Source organism: Rhipicephalus microplus, chromosome 1, assembly GCF_043290135.1.
Source record: "Rhipicephalus microplus isolate Deutch F79 chromosome 1, USDA_Rmic, whole genome shotgun sequence".
Classification (NCBI taxonomy): Eukaryota; Metazoa; Arthropoda; class Arachnida; order Ixodida; family Ixodidae; genus Rhipicephalus; species Rhipicephalus microplus.
Genome location: NC_134700.1, coordinates 263,287,988 through 263,308,835, shown reverse-complemented (window position 1 = coordinate 263,308,835; position 20,848 = coordinate 263,287,988). Strand labels below are relative to the sequence as shown.

Here is a 20,848-nt window from a genome sequence, read left to right as displayed (position 1 = left end):
ACAAGATCGAATACGTGCCTTTGAACAGGGCCACGGACGTGACCATGTCACGGTCTGCGAAGCAAGATCAAGCGACGTGACCTCGTTTGCTATACGAAAAAAAAATAACGCTCAAAAAGAGCCGTTGATTCTGCGAAACTTGCCCCCACCCCCACCCCCTTTTATGGCGTTTTTTTTTTCGTGGATGTTCGAGCCCACGCTGCTATGACAAATTCATGACGCGGGCACAACTAACGCGATAATACTTAGACCTAATGTACTTGCGCTCAACACCATACAAATTCCTGTAATCTTGTCGGTATTGTTCTCAGACAAGAGTGTAGTGCTGTTCCGGTGGCGCACAGTTCATAATGAGTTTTTTTTTTATTATTATTCACATTGATAGCATGTAAAGAGACGTTAGACCACAAACAAGGGTCCGGCAGCGCGATGGCTCATAAGTAGGTTCAGAATAATTAAAATCCAGAAGAACACATCACATAATGTTACCAATGTAACTCTAAGATGATAAAATATATGGTGAATACAGTATACAGATGTGATCTCGCTCAAGCAGTAAAAAAAACAGAAAAAGAAAAAGAATGCACATCTGCTAAAAAAATATTGAAGGCAGCTTCGCATCAGTGGTACCAGGTCTTTAGGTGCAGTGTGGAGCCCGGAGGACTGCTCTGTATTTTTTCCTCGCTACTTCTTCCTTTCTTTCTTTCTTTATTTCTTTCTTTCTTTCTTTCTTTCTTCGTTTCTTTCTTTCTTTCTTTCTTTCGACGAAAAGGCTGAGAAGCAGTATTAGTAGAATTAATAGAGTAAGAAATCATTTAGTAGACGTGACTAGAGGGTGGAAGAACTATAGAAATAAGATAAATGGGAATGATGGTAGTTGATAGGATTATGCTTGTAGTTGAGAAGATGAAAATGATGAGCTTTTTTACAGAAAATAATCATTGTGATCATCATCGTCGTTATTGTAGCTGGACTGCTTGACATGTGTCACGGTGTGCGACTTGCTGAATTTTTTTTCGCCGGCTCATCTTTCTCCACTTATTCACGTCATTTGTGCAATACAGGCCAGCAAGACTCGTCTCAATCCGGCTACCCTCCCAGTACCGGTCCCATATTATTTACTCTTTCCTTTTTTCCGCATTTGCCGGAGATCTAGAGGGAGAAAAAAAACTCTATATAAATAAAGGCTCGCATTCCTTGCGCGAATCGGAGGCGACGTCGTCGCGAGTTTTAAATAAAAGAGAAAAGCAGCGGTGCTTTAAAGAAGTGGCGACTCCTCGGGTCCGCGTTGCGCGCGAGTCTTCTATTATGGAAATCGCCCGAAACGCGACTCCACGTGTGCCCCGCTGCTGACCGACCCGACTCGCGAGACGTGATAAATGGACTCGGTTTCAGTTTCCTCGAGCGAAATGCTACGCAAGAGAGTTTCAAGTAGCGCCCCTGATGACACGTGTGTAGAGTTTAATAATGCGTACTACACTGAGTATACAAAAAATGTATTATGTTCCATCGTGTTTAGGAGTTTCTAGGGGTTCCTCATTCGTTGAAAGTTGTAACGAGTTTTTTGTGTTTTTTTTTTGGCCCACAAAATATCAAGACACAGGTCATCACCTACACCAAGCGAAGATGATGATAAAACCGTTTTGTTGTAACAACAGGAACGTTATTCGTGGGGTCCATACCCAAATGTTGTGAGAAATAGAAATAGAATACAAGAAAGGCAGGGAGCTTAACTATATGCTACGAGTGGCTAGCTATTTTACACATAGCGGAATAAGGAGTCAAAAGAGAGAGGGGGGAAACGACAACACCACTGGTACGCACCCCATTTCACAACACACACAGTGCAGCGTATTACGGGTGGTCACCCAATTCTGTTCACTTCAAGAATTGACTCAGGGTTCGTATGAATGTCTGAGCTGATAAGGCCTGACTCCCAAATTCTTTCCTTCAGGGAAAGGGCGACCATCGAGTCTTCTCGAGCGTAACTTCAAAGCCTGGCGACGATGTTCAGATTGTGGACAGTGTATAAAAGGGAATGGTCAATGGTATCTACAAGTTACGGTTATCGCTCATGAATGAATATGCCTTATCAATACGATAGCTTAATGCATCGATGAACACGACACCGAACCACCGCGACAAGGTATTGTTGCTCCACTTCGAGTAATATTTGGTGGCATTCGTAGCTGTAGCAATGAATCGAGACTTTACAAGTGACAGTTCAAGTTTGGCGGAGAATTCCGGTGCGTTAGTGAGGCGTTAGGTGCGATGTAGGGAAGTTCTCTTACGGCGTTTACTCTTGAAAAGAGTATCAGCAGTGCAGAAGCTCAATCGGGGGCCCATCGGGCAGCGTCGTCAGCACAACACTGAGTTTACGTGTAGCTGTGACTTCATGGCATGAGGTCATTCAAAGTAAAGTAGTTTACATCGCTAAGTTTGCATTCAGACTACTTACCGACTGCATCGCAAAAAATCAATTCCTCCAATTCTTGGGATCTTTCACCATTTTCATAACGTGACCTGTCAGTAATATACGTCTTACACTACGCTAATCGAACATTTTCTGGCCCCAGCTTAATACAAATTAAATCATATCTCGAGATAAACTAATGTGCGCAAATTAATGACAAGAACACAGAAATGATTTGACTGGGACAAGGGCGGAGTTTGAAAGTTTGTGCTTGTCCCTATTCTATTTTTTTCTGTGTCATTTTCTTTAAATTTACGCACACCGGTTTATCTTCAAATATGACCCAACTCTCCCAGCGTCAAGTTTTATTGAACTATATATTACATCTATTCTACGCAATCAATAACTAAATCCTTTACAACATTTTAATAGTCCTATTTTGGCTTTCGCTTCACACTTTTCGGGGTCATCAAAGCTAAGTCGTTCCTTCGCAGGAACAACAGCATGAATTTGATTGACTTGTGGGATTTAACGTCCGAAAACCACCATATGAGTATGAGAGACGCCGTAGTGGAGGGCTCCGGAAATTTCGACCACTTGGGGTTCTTTAACGTGCGCCCAAATCTGAGCACACGGGCCTACAACATTTCCGCCTCCATCGGAAATGCAGCCGCCGCAGCCGGGATTTGCTCCCGCGACGTGCGGGTCAGCAGCCGAGTACCTTAGCCACTAGACCACCACGGCTGGGCAACAACAACATGAATGCGAAGCACAAATACCAAAAAGAACACGGGACAGAGTGCTGGAATCACCGTTATGACGTTGTCTCTAGCATCTAGAGTCATAAAACAAAAGCATGAGTGATAGTTTACTCAAAAGTTTCGCAAACAACTCGGCTTTCTCTGACTGCTCGTATTTATTACGATAAGTCACCGTGATGATGCGGGTGCGCCTTCGACCACTGCTTAAAAAGAATGCGCATTCGGTCACAGCCGCATCGGTTTCAGTGTAGGTGAAATGCTAGAGGGTCGTGCACTTGAACTTAAGGGCCCATTTACGAATTCCAGGTTGAATAAATTTTCGGAGCCCTCCGCAACGTCATGTCTCTTAATTATATCGTGGTTGCACCACTTATTACTCTAGCGATTAATAATCATATTTATTGCATTGCGACGCTTGCCACACGTTTTCATGCACTAACATTCGATAGCAAGCTATAGTCTCTATCAACTTATCAACGGTGCTTAACGAAGACGCATACTCCAAGGTGCCGAATTCCAGCTACTCCGGAAACTTACAGGCGTCTCCAGCAGCCCAAATATTTGCCGGTGTGCACTCTGAATGAGGATTCGGACGACCGCCTCAGCTGAGCGAATGCCATGCCGCGCACGCGGCCTAATTGAATCAACCGGAACAAGGCGCAAACGAGGGAAGTGTCGGATTCGCAGCCACGAGCTAACAGCGAGATCCACGCTTGCCTGAGCGAGTTGCGGATGCGCGATCCTACGGAAAGGTAAACACGGACGCGGTTTTCCTTTCCGAGGTGGCACTACAAAGACCTACGCGCACGTGCTCTGTTCGATGTTAGAAACGGGCGCTCAGTTGGCGCATGTCGTTAACGCATCCAGGCGGTCGTCACGCGGTTCGTCCTCGGTCGCCAAACAGGATTCCGGCCGACGCGCTTCTCGTATAGAGCGTCGAAGCTTCCCACCGCACCGCTGTCTTAAATCTCATTGTCGCATACGGGACTAGCTCTCTCCCCGCAACGTTGGGCTCGAAGGAAAGGCTGGTAAAACATGCAAACCACACGCTCCGCAGAGCCGAGCCACCCCCGAAGCATTGCGGTGTGGAGCGGGTTCGTACAGGCATCAAGAAGGCGTTGGCGGGAGCCGAGGCTTTACGGCCGGGGGTAACGAGATTCGGCGGACGGAAACATTACTATTGACTTCCGCTACTCTCAACGTTCGTTCTTTTCCCATCTTGGGTCTTCGCTTCTTCGAACGTGTGGTTTCGGCCACGGACGTGCCGTAGCCTCAAAGATACAAGGAGATACTGTGTCAGGCTTTTTTTTTTACGCTGCATTTATTGAAGAAGCCTATCTTGTGAGTAAGGTTTGACGAGTCTTTACATTTACTTTTGTTCTTTTTATCACCTAGTCCTGTATAATTTATTATTTGTGTGGTGTGGTTTCTATATCGACAAAAAAAAAACAACGAAGGCCAATCTACATATAGACGAAGAAACTAGTGATGAAGTTGCTTTTTTCTTATCTGGCGAAAAAGTCACCCGCAGCTTCCAAGGATGTTCTCACATGTGCCCACGGTGCATGTATACGCGTGTCGTGTTCTAAATTTATCACCGCGAGGGCGGTATGCTAATCTTCCAGACAGGTAAACAAACATCCCTGGCATACCTTGTACAGTGTCTAAACTTGCTCTGCAAACCCTGATGTGGACTCTATGTCGGCGGATGTCGAAAGTACAGACGGTAACTGACGGTTGGAAGCGCAATGTGATACACATGTTGCCTGATTAGGAGTAAGTGCCTCAGACAAGGTGGCTGATGGTTCGATAGAGCGGCCTATTTAAGATTTCGAGCTGGAGCAAATAGTAAGCGTTAATCTTTGGATGATGCAACGCTCATAGGAGGAGGACGAAGAAGTAAACACTACAGGACCAGCGTCGGTCCTTTGATGCTCAGTTCTGTGGCCTCGTTCGGTTAGTGCTGCATAAACCAGATATAAACCACTCTTTGATGAAGATATGCTACGTCCACGTGTCGAAACCATCGTCAGCCGGTCTAAGCCTATTTATCATATATTTAAGTAGCTTGTGTACATATTGCCGATACCCTCATTCAAATAACGCACCCTCACTGGTGTGCCGCGCAGAGACCATCTTATATAGCACGAGCACCTAGCCGGACCCAGCTCGTATGCGCCGCGCGCTAGCGTTTTCTCTGAGATAAGAAAAAAAAAGACAGCTGAGCGTCCTCTTTGGTGTTCGACTGACTCGTAGTTTTCTACCGCAGTCACTTTAATTTGTGGGCACAGGGTTGCCCTTAATAAAAAATTCGGCAGATCCCACGTACATGGGAATCAACGTTATGCGGAGGGAATGTGACCGTGTTGCAATTTTTTTATTGAGCGACACATCATGAAATAACGCTAAATATATGCTCAGATGTTGCACGCACAGACGCCCCACCGTAGTGGTCTAGTGGCTAAGGTACTCGGCTGCTGACCCGCAGGTCGCGGGATTGAATCCCGGCTGTGGCGGCTGCATTTTCGATGATGGCGAAAATGATGTAGGCCCGTGTGCTCATATTTGGGTGCGCGTTAAAGTACCCCAGGAGCTCGAAATTTCCGGAGCTCTTCACTACGGCGTCTCTCATAATCATAAGGTGATTTCGAGACGTTAAACTCCACATATCTACCTATATATCTGCACGCACAGACATATGTTGATGATGTTTATATAGCCGGACTCGCTTGCTGGATTTCGTGCCGACCGGTTGTGCCCTCGCGATCTCCGATGACAGCGCAGCTCTGGCCGACTGGGTTGGTGCTACGCCGCCTCCTGCTGCCGGTCCCCTACGACGACGACAGCGTAGCTCTGACAGACTGGATTAGCCCTACGCCATCTCCTGTTGCCGACAAGAGCTCTCGCCAGTAGTGCCCCATCCTCGGACTCCTGTGACCATGTTTCATCTTTCCTATCTTCTCTTTACTTCCGTCGTCGCTCGCTGTCTCTGCGCATTTCTCTCTCTATATATACCTTTATTCCTACCCTTTTAATCCCTCCTTACCCCCGTCGCTGGTGAGCTACTGTTGAAGTGTCGCACCAGATGCAGAGAGTTACGGGGCTCACTTTTCCCTTCTTTTCCTTTTTATAACCAGAATCTCTCTCTCTCTCTCTCTCTCTCTCTCTCTCTCTCTCTCTCTCTATATATATATATATATATATATATATATATATATATATATATATATATATATATATATATATATATATATATATATATATATATATATATATAGTGGGAGTAATAATTCAATGGGCCAGTTAGTCTTCGTGAAGGTATGGGATATGGCACAACGGGAGCGTTGTCAACAAGGATAAATATATTTATTTCCCAACAGTTTCGGGAGGGGTCCTCATCCCCTGATGAAGGGAGGACCCCTCCCGAAACTGTTGGGAAATAAATATATTTATCCTTGTTGACAACGCTCCCGTTGTGCCATATCCTATATATATATATATATATATATATATATATATATATATATATATATATATATATATATATATATATATATATATATATATATATATATATATATATATATATATATATATATATATAAGGTCGTGGGTTCGATTTCTGCTCACAGCTGGTAATTTTTTCATCCACTTTTCTTTCTTCTTTCTTCTTATTTACATTCCATTGGTTCTAATAACTTCCCCTGTACATTCCTTGGCATTACTGTCTGTTACATCTCATATATATATATATATATATATATATATATATATATATATATATATATATATATATATATATATATATATATAAAGAACACAAGCGAGTACACGTACGAAAGAGCAATACTTTTATGCCAACGTTTCAGCCGTGGCACGGCCTTCGTCAGGGAACGAAGGCCGTGCCTGACGAAGGCCGTGCCACGGCTGAAACGTTGGCATAAAAGTATTGCTCTTTCGTACGTGTACTCGCTTGTGTTCTTTATACGTACCAGACCCCTTGAACTTCCTGCTGAATATATATATATATATATATATATATATATATATATATATATATATATATATATATATATATTATATATATATATATATATATATATATATATATATATATATATATATATATATATATATATATATATATATATATATATATATATATATATATATATATATATATATATATATATATATATATATATATATAGCCAGTTGTTTGCACTTGCACAATGAAGTAAACTGGAACATGCGTATTAGCAACACCAGAAGCTGATACCAAGCGCTGGTGCTCTTGAAGATGCTGACCCTTGACACTGCTACATAAATAAACTTCAGCGCATGGCCCCTAACCACAATTTACGTTAACCTGACGTTATGGCCGTGTCAAATGAATACATATGTAATGTTCATTAAATTGGGTAGGCAGCAGTGCAACCTGTTGACGTTTCTCGAAGATCAGCGTCCATTTCAGAAGTAGCTTTGTGGTAGAATGTTTGACTGCCACGCAGAATGCTTGGGTTCGATTCCTTCTGGGACCCCGTAATCTATTATTTGCATTCGTTGGAGGGTCAACGCTGCCTATGTCAGATTTTTCTTAACACTGGCATTTATTCTATGTCTACGTTGGGTCGACTCTACCGATGTCGGGTATCTCTTAACGCTCACGAGTTTAAGTTGCCCATGCGTGTTCTTGTCGTTCCTGGGTAGATACTAAGCGTAAATCACTTGTGGCACATACCCGCATACCAGCGGCAAATACCCGCCTGTGGGTATGTGCCACTGTCTGGCGGGAAGTGTTTGACGACGTACGCGACGGGACTGTGACATTACTCATGTCTTGACCAGTGCGTCATGTTCGTCAAACCATCTCACCCTCCCTTGCTGATTTTGGTTCACGCCAAGTTAAGGGGGTGACCACAAGAGCACCCAAACGTAAGCGGCTTGATAGATAGATAGATAGATAGATAGATAGATAGATAGATAGATAGATAGATAGATAGATAGATAGATAGATAGATAGACAGCTACGCTCAAAGTCACCGACGCTCGGTAATAAATGCTTTGCATTTAATACGTTTGCTTACTCGTTCGTGTGCTTCAGCATCGCTACATTTCTGGTGGCGGTGCAGGGTATGAGTGAAACCCCCGCAAACGCAAGACAGTGTAGCCCAGACCCCCTGCGAGTCCATCTTGTGGAGCGGACATCTGTGCACCAGAGGACGCTCATCTCGCGTTCTGGATTCCGTCTTCTTATCGTCGTTCTCATAAAGTCTTCGCATTTTTCTCTCCTATTTTATTGTGTGTGTGTTCGTGTGTGTGTGGGTGGGCGAGAGAGAGAAAAAGAGAGATAGACACGGTACTGTATTGTCTAGTTTCTTCAAGTTCGCCATGACGCTACTAGAGTTCACTTTTTTTGTTGTTGTTGTTACGTGCTCTCGCTTCCTGCTTTGCTCCGGAGAGATGACGACTCAGACGGAATGTGAACGATAGCCCTTCTTGACGTCCTTTGTTATACCAAGAAATATTTCATGCGCCACGACGGGATCGTGTTCGCCAATATCGTGATTACAAGGAGGTCTCGACACCTAGAAAGGACCCGGAAGCGTGGGGAAAACGATAAGTCAAAAACAAGCAAAACATACAAAACAACGAAGCGAAGGACAGGATTGCGGCGAGAGCGTGTTGCAATGTGACTGCGGCGGCAGCGGATTCGCTCGTGAATTGTTGAAGAAGGCATCGAGGATTCACCGCGAGGGAAGGCTATACCGCTTCTTTTGTTTTGCGATAAATCACGGCATACCGAAAAATGTCGTCGGCTTGGAACGAACTCGGGTAAATGTGAGCCCTATAATGGAAACACGGGTTCCCAGTGTGGCTCATCATATACTGCGAATTTGAGCCGGCTACATATATATTTCAAAACGGAGTAACAGTGAAATACGCTAGATTGAGGAAACAAAAACAAAACAAAGCTGACGAAGTGCTGAATGCCAAGCCAGGCCAATCCACCGTAGTGGGTGCGAATCACAAGTTTAGGATCTACGTCTACATCTACAATCCTTTTCGGTATTCGGTCGATTGTCGAGGGCTGTCCCTTGTTCTCAATGTCTCAGAGGGAGCGAGGAAAAGAGTCTGTGCCAGGGAGATTTATCCTGCACATACTTATAATGCTTTGCAAGAAAGATAGAGCTAAAGGCCTGCAGGTTAACCAGATATTAGCACCCTGCTCGCTACATTGTACTGGAGGGGAGAAATGTGGTTTGAAATGTTGGCGCAGCGAGAGTTATTGTGTATAGGTTGTGCGAGCGCTACTACACCTGTAGCGATCCACCGGCTTTCCTGAATGTTTTTAATCAGAATGATTCTTTAGGAAGTGTACACTAACGATGCCTTGTGTCGATTATGGGTCGGTAATTGAGATCATAGAGAGTTTTAGAACACCACACGCAAAGCTTGCGGGCGTTGCGAGTGTATAGCGTTCGTCACTCAGCGGGAGCCCGAAAGAGCTGAGTGGACGACGCATATGCAACGCATACGCAATGCATTGGGTTGTGCTGTTCTAAAAATCCCTAATACGTCATCATCATCATCATAATCATCATCATCATCATCACCCGAATCATCATCTTGATAATCATTATCATCTTCATCATCATCATCATCATCAGCCTGACTACGTTTTCTGCAGAACAAAGGCCTCTACCATGTTCCGCCAGTTAACTCGGTCCTGTGCTTGCTGCTGTCAATTTATACCCGCAAATTTCTTAATCTCATCTGCCCACCTAAACTTCTGTCTCCCCCTAACCCGCTTGCCTTCTCTGGGAATCCAGTTAGTTACCCTTAATGACCAGCGGTTATCCTGTCTTCGCGCTACATGCCCAGCCAATGTCTATTTCTTCTTCTTGATTTCAACATTGATATGCTTAACCCCAGTTTGTTTCCTAATCCACTCTGCTCTCTTCTTGTCTCTTAAGTTTACTCCTACCATTTGAATTTCTATCCCTATTACGTAAAGAGTTACAAAAACACCTTAAAATCATGCTGTAAGGACACTAGCTTTAGGGAAAAAAATTTCGGCGCGAGTTCGTACTGCATACACAATACTTTTATTACACTGCCGGTTCCTTTAAGAAAAGAGGATGAATTAGGAGTTAAACAAATTTTATCTGCATTGCTGAGGTGGTCATGGGTAAGAGGATGCGCCACTCGAAACCAGCCTAATTGAGTCGTGTCTGGTTTTTGTCACATACCTACTCTGCCAAATTGAGCTCAGCGTTCGTCCAGCACCCCTTTCTTTCTTTAGCCTTCCCTGTGCCCATCATTATCATTTACTTCAACATGGGTCCGTGTCCAATTTCCGGCACTTAGTTCTTTAAATCGGCGTGACCATCTTTGCTAATTGAAGTTAATAAAGGCGCACATTGAAATCAATTTGGAGTGAAGCTTGCGTGCCATGATTTAGTGAATTCCGTAAAAACAAACGCCAAGCAAACAATATTAGTATTGTCATTTTTCCATCTACGGGTCTTTAGAGAGAATCAATAAAAATCGAAAAAAAGCAATGAAGTTGACCAGACATACCGGAGCCAGGTGCGCTACCTTACCCTGCAAAAAGGTGGGGGAGGAAAGTTATAGATGAGGATACAAAAGTTACGGTGTCAGCCGACTAATGAGTATGGTACTTCTACGTGGGGCGTAGCCGTACACAATGTTTACGATTATGCTGCTGACCGGCTGAAACCTCGATTTCATGAGCTGTTTCTTCACAACCGTCGACAACCTAAACCGAAATACAATCAGTAGTTCGTGCGAATTCACGCTGAGAGAGATACCGACGCACCAATGCCGTGGTGATCAAAACGATGTTTGTCCATCGATGTAGGCCGAGGAATATACCATGCGGAAGTCAGACATAGGGTCGACTATTGTGCTTAACCAATGCGATTAACGATGAACGACTGCATTTAACCCATGGTTGTCATTTCTCACTCTTCATTACTTCCTTTTTTTTTTTGCGCGCGCGTTTTTGACAGCGCATACAAAGCGAACCATATGCTCAACCAGCCGATCTGTACTATCTCTCTGTGGGATTTCTTTGAGAGAACTCAAAGGATGGCGCGTAATTTAAACGGACATTTATCTCACAGCTCAGTTTGAATAATGAAAAACGACATTTTAAGTGACTGGTCCTTCTGTGCAGTGACAGCGTGGTTAAAGATGACGTTCCGGGGAAGCCGATGGTTGGCGACACGTTGCAAGCCCTGTCTGAAGGCTACCACAGAAAACCGAGCCATTTCACTTCAACAATCCTGCTCCAACATTAAAATCATATTACTTTTTATAATTTTACGTACCAAAATTAGGAAAGTATTACAGGGGTGGCGTAGTGGAGTGCTCCGTAAAATTTTTACCACGACCTGAGGTTCTTTTACATGCACCGCAATGTAAGTACTTGGGCCTCAAACATCTCGCCTTCATAAAAACGCTGCTGCTGCGGTCGATATTCGATCCTGCGTTGATTACAAATTAATGAGACAGGTCAATGACCCCCGTGACATTATTCCATTTATCCTGCCCAATATTTAAATCCGTGCCTCGTCAGATGTTTTAAAACGATATAACTATGTCCAGAAATGCCAAGGTTGAAATATTCAGCTAACTTTACTTAACGGCTCGAATAATTCATATCACCTGAATAATTCATTGCACCGTAGCCAAGCTGTGGTTGTTGCGTTTTATCTCTACCACCTGTTGCCTTTACCAAGTGTACCAGCGTGTTGCCTGTACAATTTTTCTTTATTGTAAGCAAAGGGAATGTCATCGATTTAAATAAAAAATGAGATAAATACGCATAATCGATCACACTGCATGAATAAAGTCTTATTCTATGCTACGTCGCTTGAAATCAGCCTCAAGGTGACACGTGTAACTCTAGTTGCGAGAGAAGTCTCGGAGATAGCGCTGTGCGCTGGAAAGACATAAATACTTCCAGAAGCATAATAAAAGAAGTCAGCGAGTTAGCTGTCGATAAGAGTACCCTCCCTCTCCCCCCTTTCTCACGCATTTATTAATCTCAAAGACAGCTACGTCGTAATGAAAGACAACGCGAGCGATTCTTTCGTGCGCCTGTCCGAAGAAACGCAGTATTGTAATAGCCGTGGTAAACCATTACGCCGATCCGTCGTCTGTCCAGAAGACACGAGTCTGTGTGCAGTGGACAGCGAGAGAATGGCGTAATCGCCCCAGCCACCAGTGAGGCGGAATAAAAGAGAGAAATGGCCTATATTTCCGCTCGGCCATCCTCACTCTGTCATATCTGTCGCCTGCTACGTCGTGTTTGTGCTTTCTGGTACGCTTCGGCCTTGACAATATCGATAGTCCTTTTTTCTTCTTCTTTTTTTTTCCCTTTTTTGTCCCGTTGGCGCCGTCATCTCGTCTACCGAAGTTATTAACCGGAAGCATGCAGTCCTAAGGTTTAGGTTTTTTTCGTGTCTTCTTTTGTTTCGTTTTTACGCGTCCAGAGTTAATAAGCCTATCGAGCGGAATGGATCTTCACGAAGCACACCACGCTGCAGAATTTTCTAGTTCGGGGCTCACGTTAATACAATTGCTGATTTTCATATGATAGTGCCATGCGCGAGCAAGATACGAAGCTCTGAGGCGATATTTTTTCACCCACCTCGCTTCCGAGAACCATCAAGAGGGAAGATACTCGCTCTTTCGTTGCCTTGTGTGCAGATGTTCTTTCTATCTCTTGCATTTCGTTGTAATTTACCGCTAAAGCTGCCAGATAAGACTGTGCTTTCATATCGCCGTCCGTTTTGCTCGTTGCAAGTCGATGCCATTCCATCGTTCTTTAATTCTTTCAATAAACTAGACGCTCGAAAATTTAGTAGAGACACCCACTCGTAAATGTTCGTGCTTTGTGATGCTTGGACGATAGACGTTACGTCTGTTCCTCTCGTCTATCGTCTGATCTATTGTGACGTGCACACATTTTCTAGTGGGATACTTCTGTTTTATGAACCTCCCGGCGCAACGTCACTACTTCTTTTTTGTTTGTTTTTTGCCCGGGGACTCTGTACGACTTTTGCCGAAATATTCGCTGCGCTTCTCCCTCTGCCCCGTTGCACGTTCCCTTCCTTCCCTATCTTATGCCGACGGAGAAGGTGTAAGCACCATTGCACTATATACGCCGGCTGACTATGTGTGCAGGTGAAATCTGGCATAAAGTAAATTACTTCGACCACGTTTTGCTTTCGGCAAGAGTAATCTTTGCACCGGAGTTGTTATGCTCGAGGTTGGTCATGTGTTGTTGATAGAAAATGTTCATCATTATTGACCTGTGTGCGCTGTTTTTGTTCTCTTCTTCATCTCTTCTTTTTTGCTTCGCTCCTAGAGCACGAGCACTGAGAAAATAATAAAAATACGGAGAAAGAAACAGCAAGAAAGAAATAGACAGAAAAAAAGGGGAAAAGAGGAAATGATAGAAGGCGAAGAACGACAACCACGAAAGATAGATAGAGGAATACAAAGACAGAGGAAGAGAAATTTTGAGAGATGAAAAGTAAGAACGACTGAAAAGATAAGAGAAATAGAGAGATAGAGAAAAGATAGGATGAAACAGACAAACGCGATAGAGAAAAGAGAGAAAGGAAAGCCATGGAATGCATGGAATAGCAATAGATGGGAAGGAGACAGGTGAAAAGGTACAAGCCTAGCCATGTCAGTGCCTGTTAGGTGGTGCCCACCGTCTTCATGGTGAATTATCTTTGTTGTACTCTTCTTTTTTTCCGTATTTCTTTGCCTCTCACCCTAGCGCATGCTAGCAAAGCAGATGTATTTGCGGTCAACGTCAGTTCCCGCCTTTCCCCATCGCATCCCAATCTCATGTTCTTTGAGTGACATTCATGTTGCGTGACGCTGGCGCAGCGCCACGCTATTTGTGAAACCTTGTTGAAATGTGTCCGGGTTTAACCTGTCGGAGCGTTAACGCTTCGGTTGTTGCTGTTTTGAACTAGGATCGTCTAATTTACCGTTTACCTCGCCTATGTCCACTTTCAACTCTACGCACGTATTGTTGCTGTACGTAGGAAGGCTTGAGTTTCGACAAGCCTCTGCTGACAGATTCTACAGAGTACTTCCGTCTAATGACATCCTTATTTACGTCACTTCGGCGCAATATTCTTGCTACTCAGTAATGTCCACAGATTCAGCTGCTGATGTGTTGCAGTTATCCTCAACAACTGGTGAAAGGAGCATACTTCAAAGTCAAGAAACCTGAAGGCTATGGCACATGAATTGTTGCATATTAGCCCAATGTAATAACTTCGCAAACCGGACTTCCATCTGGTTTACCCCACACTCTTCCCTTGCTTGCTTTCTCTTTTTATCTAATATTCACTCATTACCGATAAATTTCATTTACTATCATATGTATCCTACACTTTGCTATTGTTGCTGGATACATTGCTTGAATAACAACCAGAAGGTAATGAAGCCAAGTAAGGTATAGAGAATGTAGTGTAGCACCGTTTGCATCCGATGGAGGCGGTAATGTTGTAGGCCCGTGTGCTCAGATTTGGGTGCACGTTGAAGAACCCCAGGTGGTCGAAATTTTCGGAGCCCTCCACTACGGCGTCTCTCATAACCATATGCTGGTTTTGGGACTTTAAACCCCACATATCAATCAATTTGTACCATTTGCAGTATATTGTACTGTTTTAGGTGCATTAAGATTTTTTAAACTTTATTCATGAGTCTAACTTCTTTATTTATGTGTGATGAACCTGTGTGATTTTTATGTATGTTTTTAAATGCCAAAGCGCAGTCTTTCGAATAGAAAAAGTGCTTTGTAGTAATTGTGAAATAGCTCTAACGAAATTAAGCTGTACAAAAGAAAAACAACTTGCCTCCAAGCAGGGACCGAACTTGCAACATTCGGATCGTTACATGTTTGGTCGCTCCCAGCAACAAGTTGTCTTTTCGCCGACTTTTCTCTCTTCAGATTTCTACCACAGGTACTACAATACAGTTAAAACATTACAATTAACCTCCCATATACCTGCCTTGACATCGTCAACTGCTGCTTTTCGTTATGGATATGTCAAAACAAAATAAACGGGTCCTCGAAATTATCTTCTTTCTTAGATATGTTGAGGTAAATCGATTGCCTGTATGAAGTTTTAATTACACGGTTGCATGTTTTGTTGCGTGCAGGATATCCCTGAGCGCGGTAGGAGAGGTGGCGTGTGCTCATCATACATCACTGCTGGCTACAATGTGCGGGAGTTCTTCGCCTGCGCCGCCATGATGCAACAGGGCTACCGCACCACAGCCACGCTCGCTTCGGCTCTGGTAGTGCTCCAGTGCGCCGCGGTGGTTTCGGCCTGGAGCATCGAAGATTATGGTGAGAGATGTCGCCGAAGATTCGTAGCTTTTACGCGAAGTTGTATAGTGCTGCTATGCAATATGACGCGAGCTGAATTCCCTCCAGGCCATGGCGGCCACATTTCGATGAGGATGAAACACTGAAACACCCACTTACTCACATTTCGACAACGGATTGTCGAAGTTTATCCAGTGTCCATCACAATGGTATTTTCATATCATGGCATGTATTTGGCACGTAGTAGAGTCAAGTTTAAAGATGCTTCGATTTCTAGTGTTGGTATCGCTGTGTTTGAAGCATGATCAGCGGCGTCCGACATAATTACTACAAGTCTGTGGAGAGTCTGTGGAGAGTATCGCATCTCAAGTGTAACACTCTACGGATGTTCGGATGTTCCTTTATATATATATATATATATATATATATATATATATATATATATATATATATATAGCTTATGATGGTTAGCTTATTCAGCTTCACGTGATCATCTTATTACTGAGATAACATAAAAAGAACTGCCAGATATCATTTCAGTGAAGAGTGTGCTCTCACAAAAGTCACGCGATATATCTCTACGTGTCTCTTCAGAAGTTTCTATATCGCGTGTTTTTTCCTAAGAAGATAAGTCATAGACGAAAACAGGACTGCAGTAATATCCAGGCAACATTTTATAAGTTCTTGTGGCAGTAGACATCTGTTGTGTGGGAAAGACGCTATTGAACGAAGTGAGAAACTAGTTATTGTCATCTCTAAAGGGAATATAACACTCTCTAGTGAACAACATTTTGCTACAATTAGAAGCAGATACTAGTACCAGCGTCGAAATCGTTAGATATTTTTACCCGGATGCTCCAATTCTATTGGCGGGCAAGATAGGGCAAGAGGAACTTTCGCTTCTGCGTGAGATTGATGCAGGTCGGTAGTAACGATTATCGAAAGAATAAAACAGAGATAAACTGGGAGCCGCAACCAACGCAACGCGCAAAAAAAAAAAAGGAAGACGAATACAACATAGAAGAACAGCAGGCCTACAGAAAAATAGAACAAAAAAGTGTAGGTATAGTTGTGGAAGGAGAGCAGTGCGGAATAAAAAAAATGATGACGGAAAGAACTGGGAAGAAAGAAAATCAAAATAAAGAAGGAGGAGGAGGAGGAGGAATAAATGAGGAAGGACAGTTGGAGAGAAAAGTGCGAAGCTGCCAACGAGACTGTCCAGAATGATTAAAAGCAGGTCACAACGCCAGCGACGGATGACAAGATAAACGGATGGGTATGGTGCCCGGGATAAAGGAACATTCATGGTCACTGCCGGACAGTAGGCGATGAACTGGAAACCTAGGCGGGTGCTAATGATAGGGCTCCGGTTCCACCAGGAAGTCGCCCACTGCGCGCCTCTCGCTGCGCAATAAATAAAATTACAATGCCACAAAGTTGGCCCTAGAAGAAGTGGGCAATTCGCAGACTGCCAGAAAAAAAAAAAGTGGACTGGCGAGTACAATGAGAGTGGTCTCTTTTTCTTTGTATTTTTTTTGTCGCAAGCGTAGCCGGAACGTCGAACAATGGCTTGACGAGGATGCAGGAAATAGACGGAGGGAGCTGAACGTCTGCAAAAGACGAAGAAACCGATGCGGAGTTGCGCTGAGCACAGTGACGAGTGGTAATGATGGATTGTAATAGCTGTCATTTGATATATTGAAAGTGTTTAACGTCACCATGACCACTATGAGCCGTACGCGTAGTGAAATTCGCCGCATTGTAGCCTATGACCACGATTCTTCCCGGTCTGCGCGTAAACGTAAGTACACCATTGTCTCCTTGAACTCTGATTCTGATGCACTTAGTATCTCTATCTGAGGATAGACGGATATAATATAGCTAAAGCATCATCATAATCATCATCATCAGCCTGACTACGTCCACTGCAGGACAAAGGCCTCTCCCATGTTTCGCCAGTTGACCCGGTCCTGTGCTTGCTGCTGCCAATTTATACCCGCAAACTTCTTAATCTCATCTGCCCACCTAACTTTCTGTCTCCCCCTAACCCGCTTGCCTTCTCTGGGAATCCAGTTAGTTACCCTTAATGACCAGCGGTTATCCTGTCTACGCGCTGCATGCCTGGCCCATGTCCATTTCCTCTTCTTGATTTCAACTATGATATCCTTAACACCCGTTTGTTCCCTAATCCACTCTGCTCTCTTCTTCTCTCTTAAGGTTACACCTACCATTTTTCTTTCCATTGCTCGCTGCGTCGTCCTCAATTTAAGCTGAACCCTCTTTGTAAGTCTCCAGGTTTCTGCTCCGTAGCTTAGTACCGGCAAGATACAGCTGTTATATACCTTCCTCTTGAGGGATAGTGGCAATCTACCCGTCATAATTTGAGAGTGCTTGCCGAATGTACTCCACCCCATTCTTATTCTTCTAGTTACTTCAATCTCGTGGTTCGGCTCTGCGGTTATTACCTGCCCTAAGTAGACATAGTCTTTTACAATTTGAAGTGCACTATTACCTATCTCGAAGCGCTGCTCTTTTCCGAGGTTGTTGTACATTACTTTCGTTTTCTGCAGATTAATTTTAAGACCCACCTTTCTGCTATCCTTGTCTAACTCCGTAATCATGAGTTGCAATTCGTCCCCTGAGTTACTCAGCAATGCAATGTCATCGGCGAAGCGCAGGTTACTAAGGTACTCTCCATTAACTCTTATCCCTAACTGTTCCCATTCAAGGCTTCTGAAAACCTCCTGTAAGCACGCGGTAAATAGCATTGGGGAGATTGTGTCCCCCTGCCTTACAGCTACAGCATACCAAAGAACAAAAGAGGAAAAGGACAATACACGCAAAGTTAAGAATAACGAACCACGTATAGAGGATTTCACATGCACAGAAGACTGTTTTAAATGTTAAAGGGACTGTCTACCGCTCGGCAAAGTTTTTCTGATTATGGCGAAAAAGAAAAGATCGTCTCTCACATTGGCGGCAACGAGCATGCTTTCGGGCCAGAAAAAAAGGAATTATAATTTCAACTTCATGTTGAAAGTCGATAAAAAGTGACCACTAGCGTCACCCAACAGCGAATGTGGTCAATTTTGACAGTCTATTGGTAGGACAAGAAATCCTCGCAGGAAAACTTAGTTTGCCTAAAAGCAAGCACGTATAACCTAAAATTGTATTTTGTGCGCTTGAGTCTGTTTTAGGTATCGCCAGAGTCCAATGTTTGCTTTTTTTTATTTTCTCATGCGTGCGAATAGCCACCTGGTGGCGCTGCTGGTGGTGTGTTCGCTTTGCCTGCATGTCTGCCTGCAAGCGGTGGAGAAACGCAAGCACGGCGTCTGCCGCCGCTCATGAGAAAAACTAAAAAAACGTGTGTGCGTGCCTAAAATGACCACTGAGGTATTTGTTTTATAATACCCAAACAATGATGAAGCATGCGAAAGCCGCATGTGGTTTCAGTTTTCGACTTTCACCGACACATACCAGTGTTGTGGGCATTCATCCCACCAATGGAAGAAGATATAACGCGGACAAAAAAAAAAAAGTCTATTTTAAAAACTTCTAGGCACCTTCCAGAAAAACCACTGCAAATTTAGACAGTTCACATAATACGCCCTTTATTGTGACACAAAACAAAACAGGAGAACGATGAAGGACGGGAGACAGTCCCTTTAATTACGGCAAGCCTAAACGAAGAGACGTTAAGCAAGGCGTATACTCACGAACCTGCGTTCGCGTGTTTGATTGTACTGGGACAAAAACGTTGTAGATATTTGTGTTAATTACGGCTCGCCGCCTCTGCGCACAATCGAAGCGACAAGCTTCTGTACCTTGCTCCGGACGAGTATAGAAATGGGAAAAGCGAAGGCGACTCATAGAAATTTATGAGGGCGGCCTGCGAGCGCTGCTTTGATGTGGCTTCAAGAATGGACCATTGAAAGCCGCAAGCGAGGAGAGTGCGCCATGCGACTGTGTAGCGAGCGTTGGGACGAGTCTAGCATTTCCGAGTGGATCGTGGACTGTAAGGGCAGCGGTCATTGCAGATTCGTGCCACGGGTGAAAAGAGTTCCCCCGCTGCTTCCTCCTCTCTCACTTTTTTTGTTTGCTTATTTCGCCATTTCATTCGCTTCAGGCGAGGAAGACCGAATTCTCGCCGAGTGCGGAGCAGTTCATTTGCATAGCACTAGCACCGCAGCGCAGTTGCTTGGCGTTCAGTGTGGTTAGAATTTTCGAGAACAAAAGAACAAAAAGAACAGCAAGTTCAACTACAGGCTTTCCCGCGTTCCGACGTTCTAACAGAGGTGTACGGCTCATTCAAGAGACAGCATTACTTGGCGGTTCTGTTATCGTTTCGTTCGTTTCTGCTGTGCGTTCAGCGTGACAGCCCCGGCTCAATCTCTGACCGTACGTGTCGGAATAGCGAGAACATTTGCACACGCGCGGTGGTCCAAAATATTGGCGGCCGGAGCCGGCGAACACGCAGTGCCACTGAACTCGAATTCTCGTGTAGAACGTCAGATCGGCGAACGCACAGAGGAGCACCTCTATGCGCCGTATTGGACGTATACCACCTGTCGTTTGATGTTTTCCTTTATCCTGTGCATTTTCGGTGCGTCATTTTTGCCTACTTTTTCGGCCAACGTCAGCACTCTATTCACTCTTTGATGCTGCGGAATTCTAATATATACGAGCCGACTGTAAAGCTCGATCTCGGCGCAGTACGAACTGATGCTCTTGGTCTTTCTCTCTATTGGGCTGTTGGCGGTTTATTATTTTTTCTATGTTCCACATTCTAAAGCTGCTGTCCCGTTCCGCGCTATCCTTCAAAAATGCGCACTCATTTGCCTGCCTTGGCACACTCCAGCCGCCTCTGCCTGCCTTACACACAAACAAGTATGAACATCCGCTAGGCGCCTGAAAGGAAGCAGAAGACGCTTGCATTTGCAGATTCCATCGTGTGCTGTGGGCTGAAAAAATATCTGAGAGATGTCGAGTTGTTCGAAAGAATGGCCCAGAAAGAAGACAAAATGTTGCCTTCGAAAACCCGCCAACCTCGTGAACTGGAGATTGGAGATCAAGTCTGGACCCGCAGGAGTGACTTTCTGTTATTCTGGGTCAGCAATAATGCCACTTGCTGTTTATTCTCTGTCTTTTCAGCTTTATGAAATCCCAGAGTACTTATATTTAAAGCTGGGCAACATGCGCATCCCACGATATGCGCAGTATATGTTCAAGTGGCCCAGGAAGCACTTTTTTTCACCCGCGTATTCATAAATTCAAGCAGAGTTG

At 44.1% G+C, this 20,848-nt stretch overlaps 1 protein-coding gene across 1 annotated transcript in view; it reads left to right on the top strand.

Moving 5' to 3' along the window:
* Positions 1-20,848, top strand: part of LOC142815291 (cell adhesion molecule DSCAM-like) — a 147,431-nt gene that overhangs the window by 65,290 nt on the left and 61,293 nt on the right. The window contains exon 3 of the mRNA XM_075894129.1: positions 15,397-15,586. Coding sequence (XP_075750244.1) covers positions 15,397-15,586 — 190 coding nt within the window. The remainder of the gene's footprint in view (positions 1-15,396; positions 15,587-20,848) is intronic.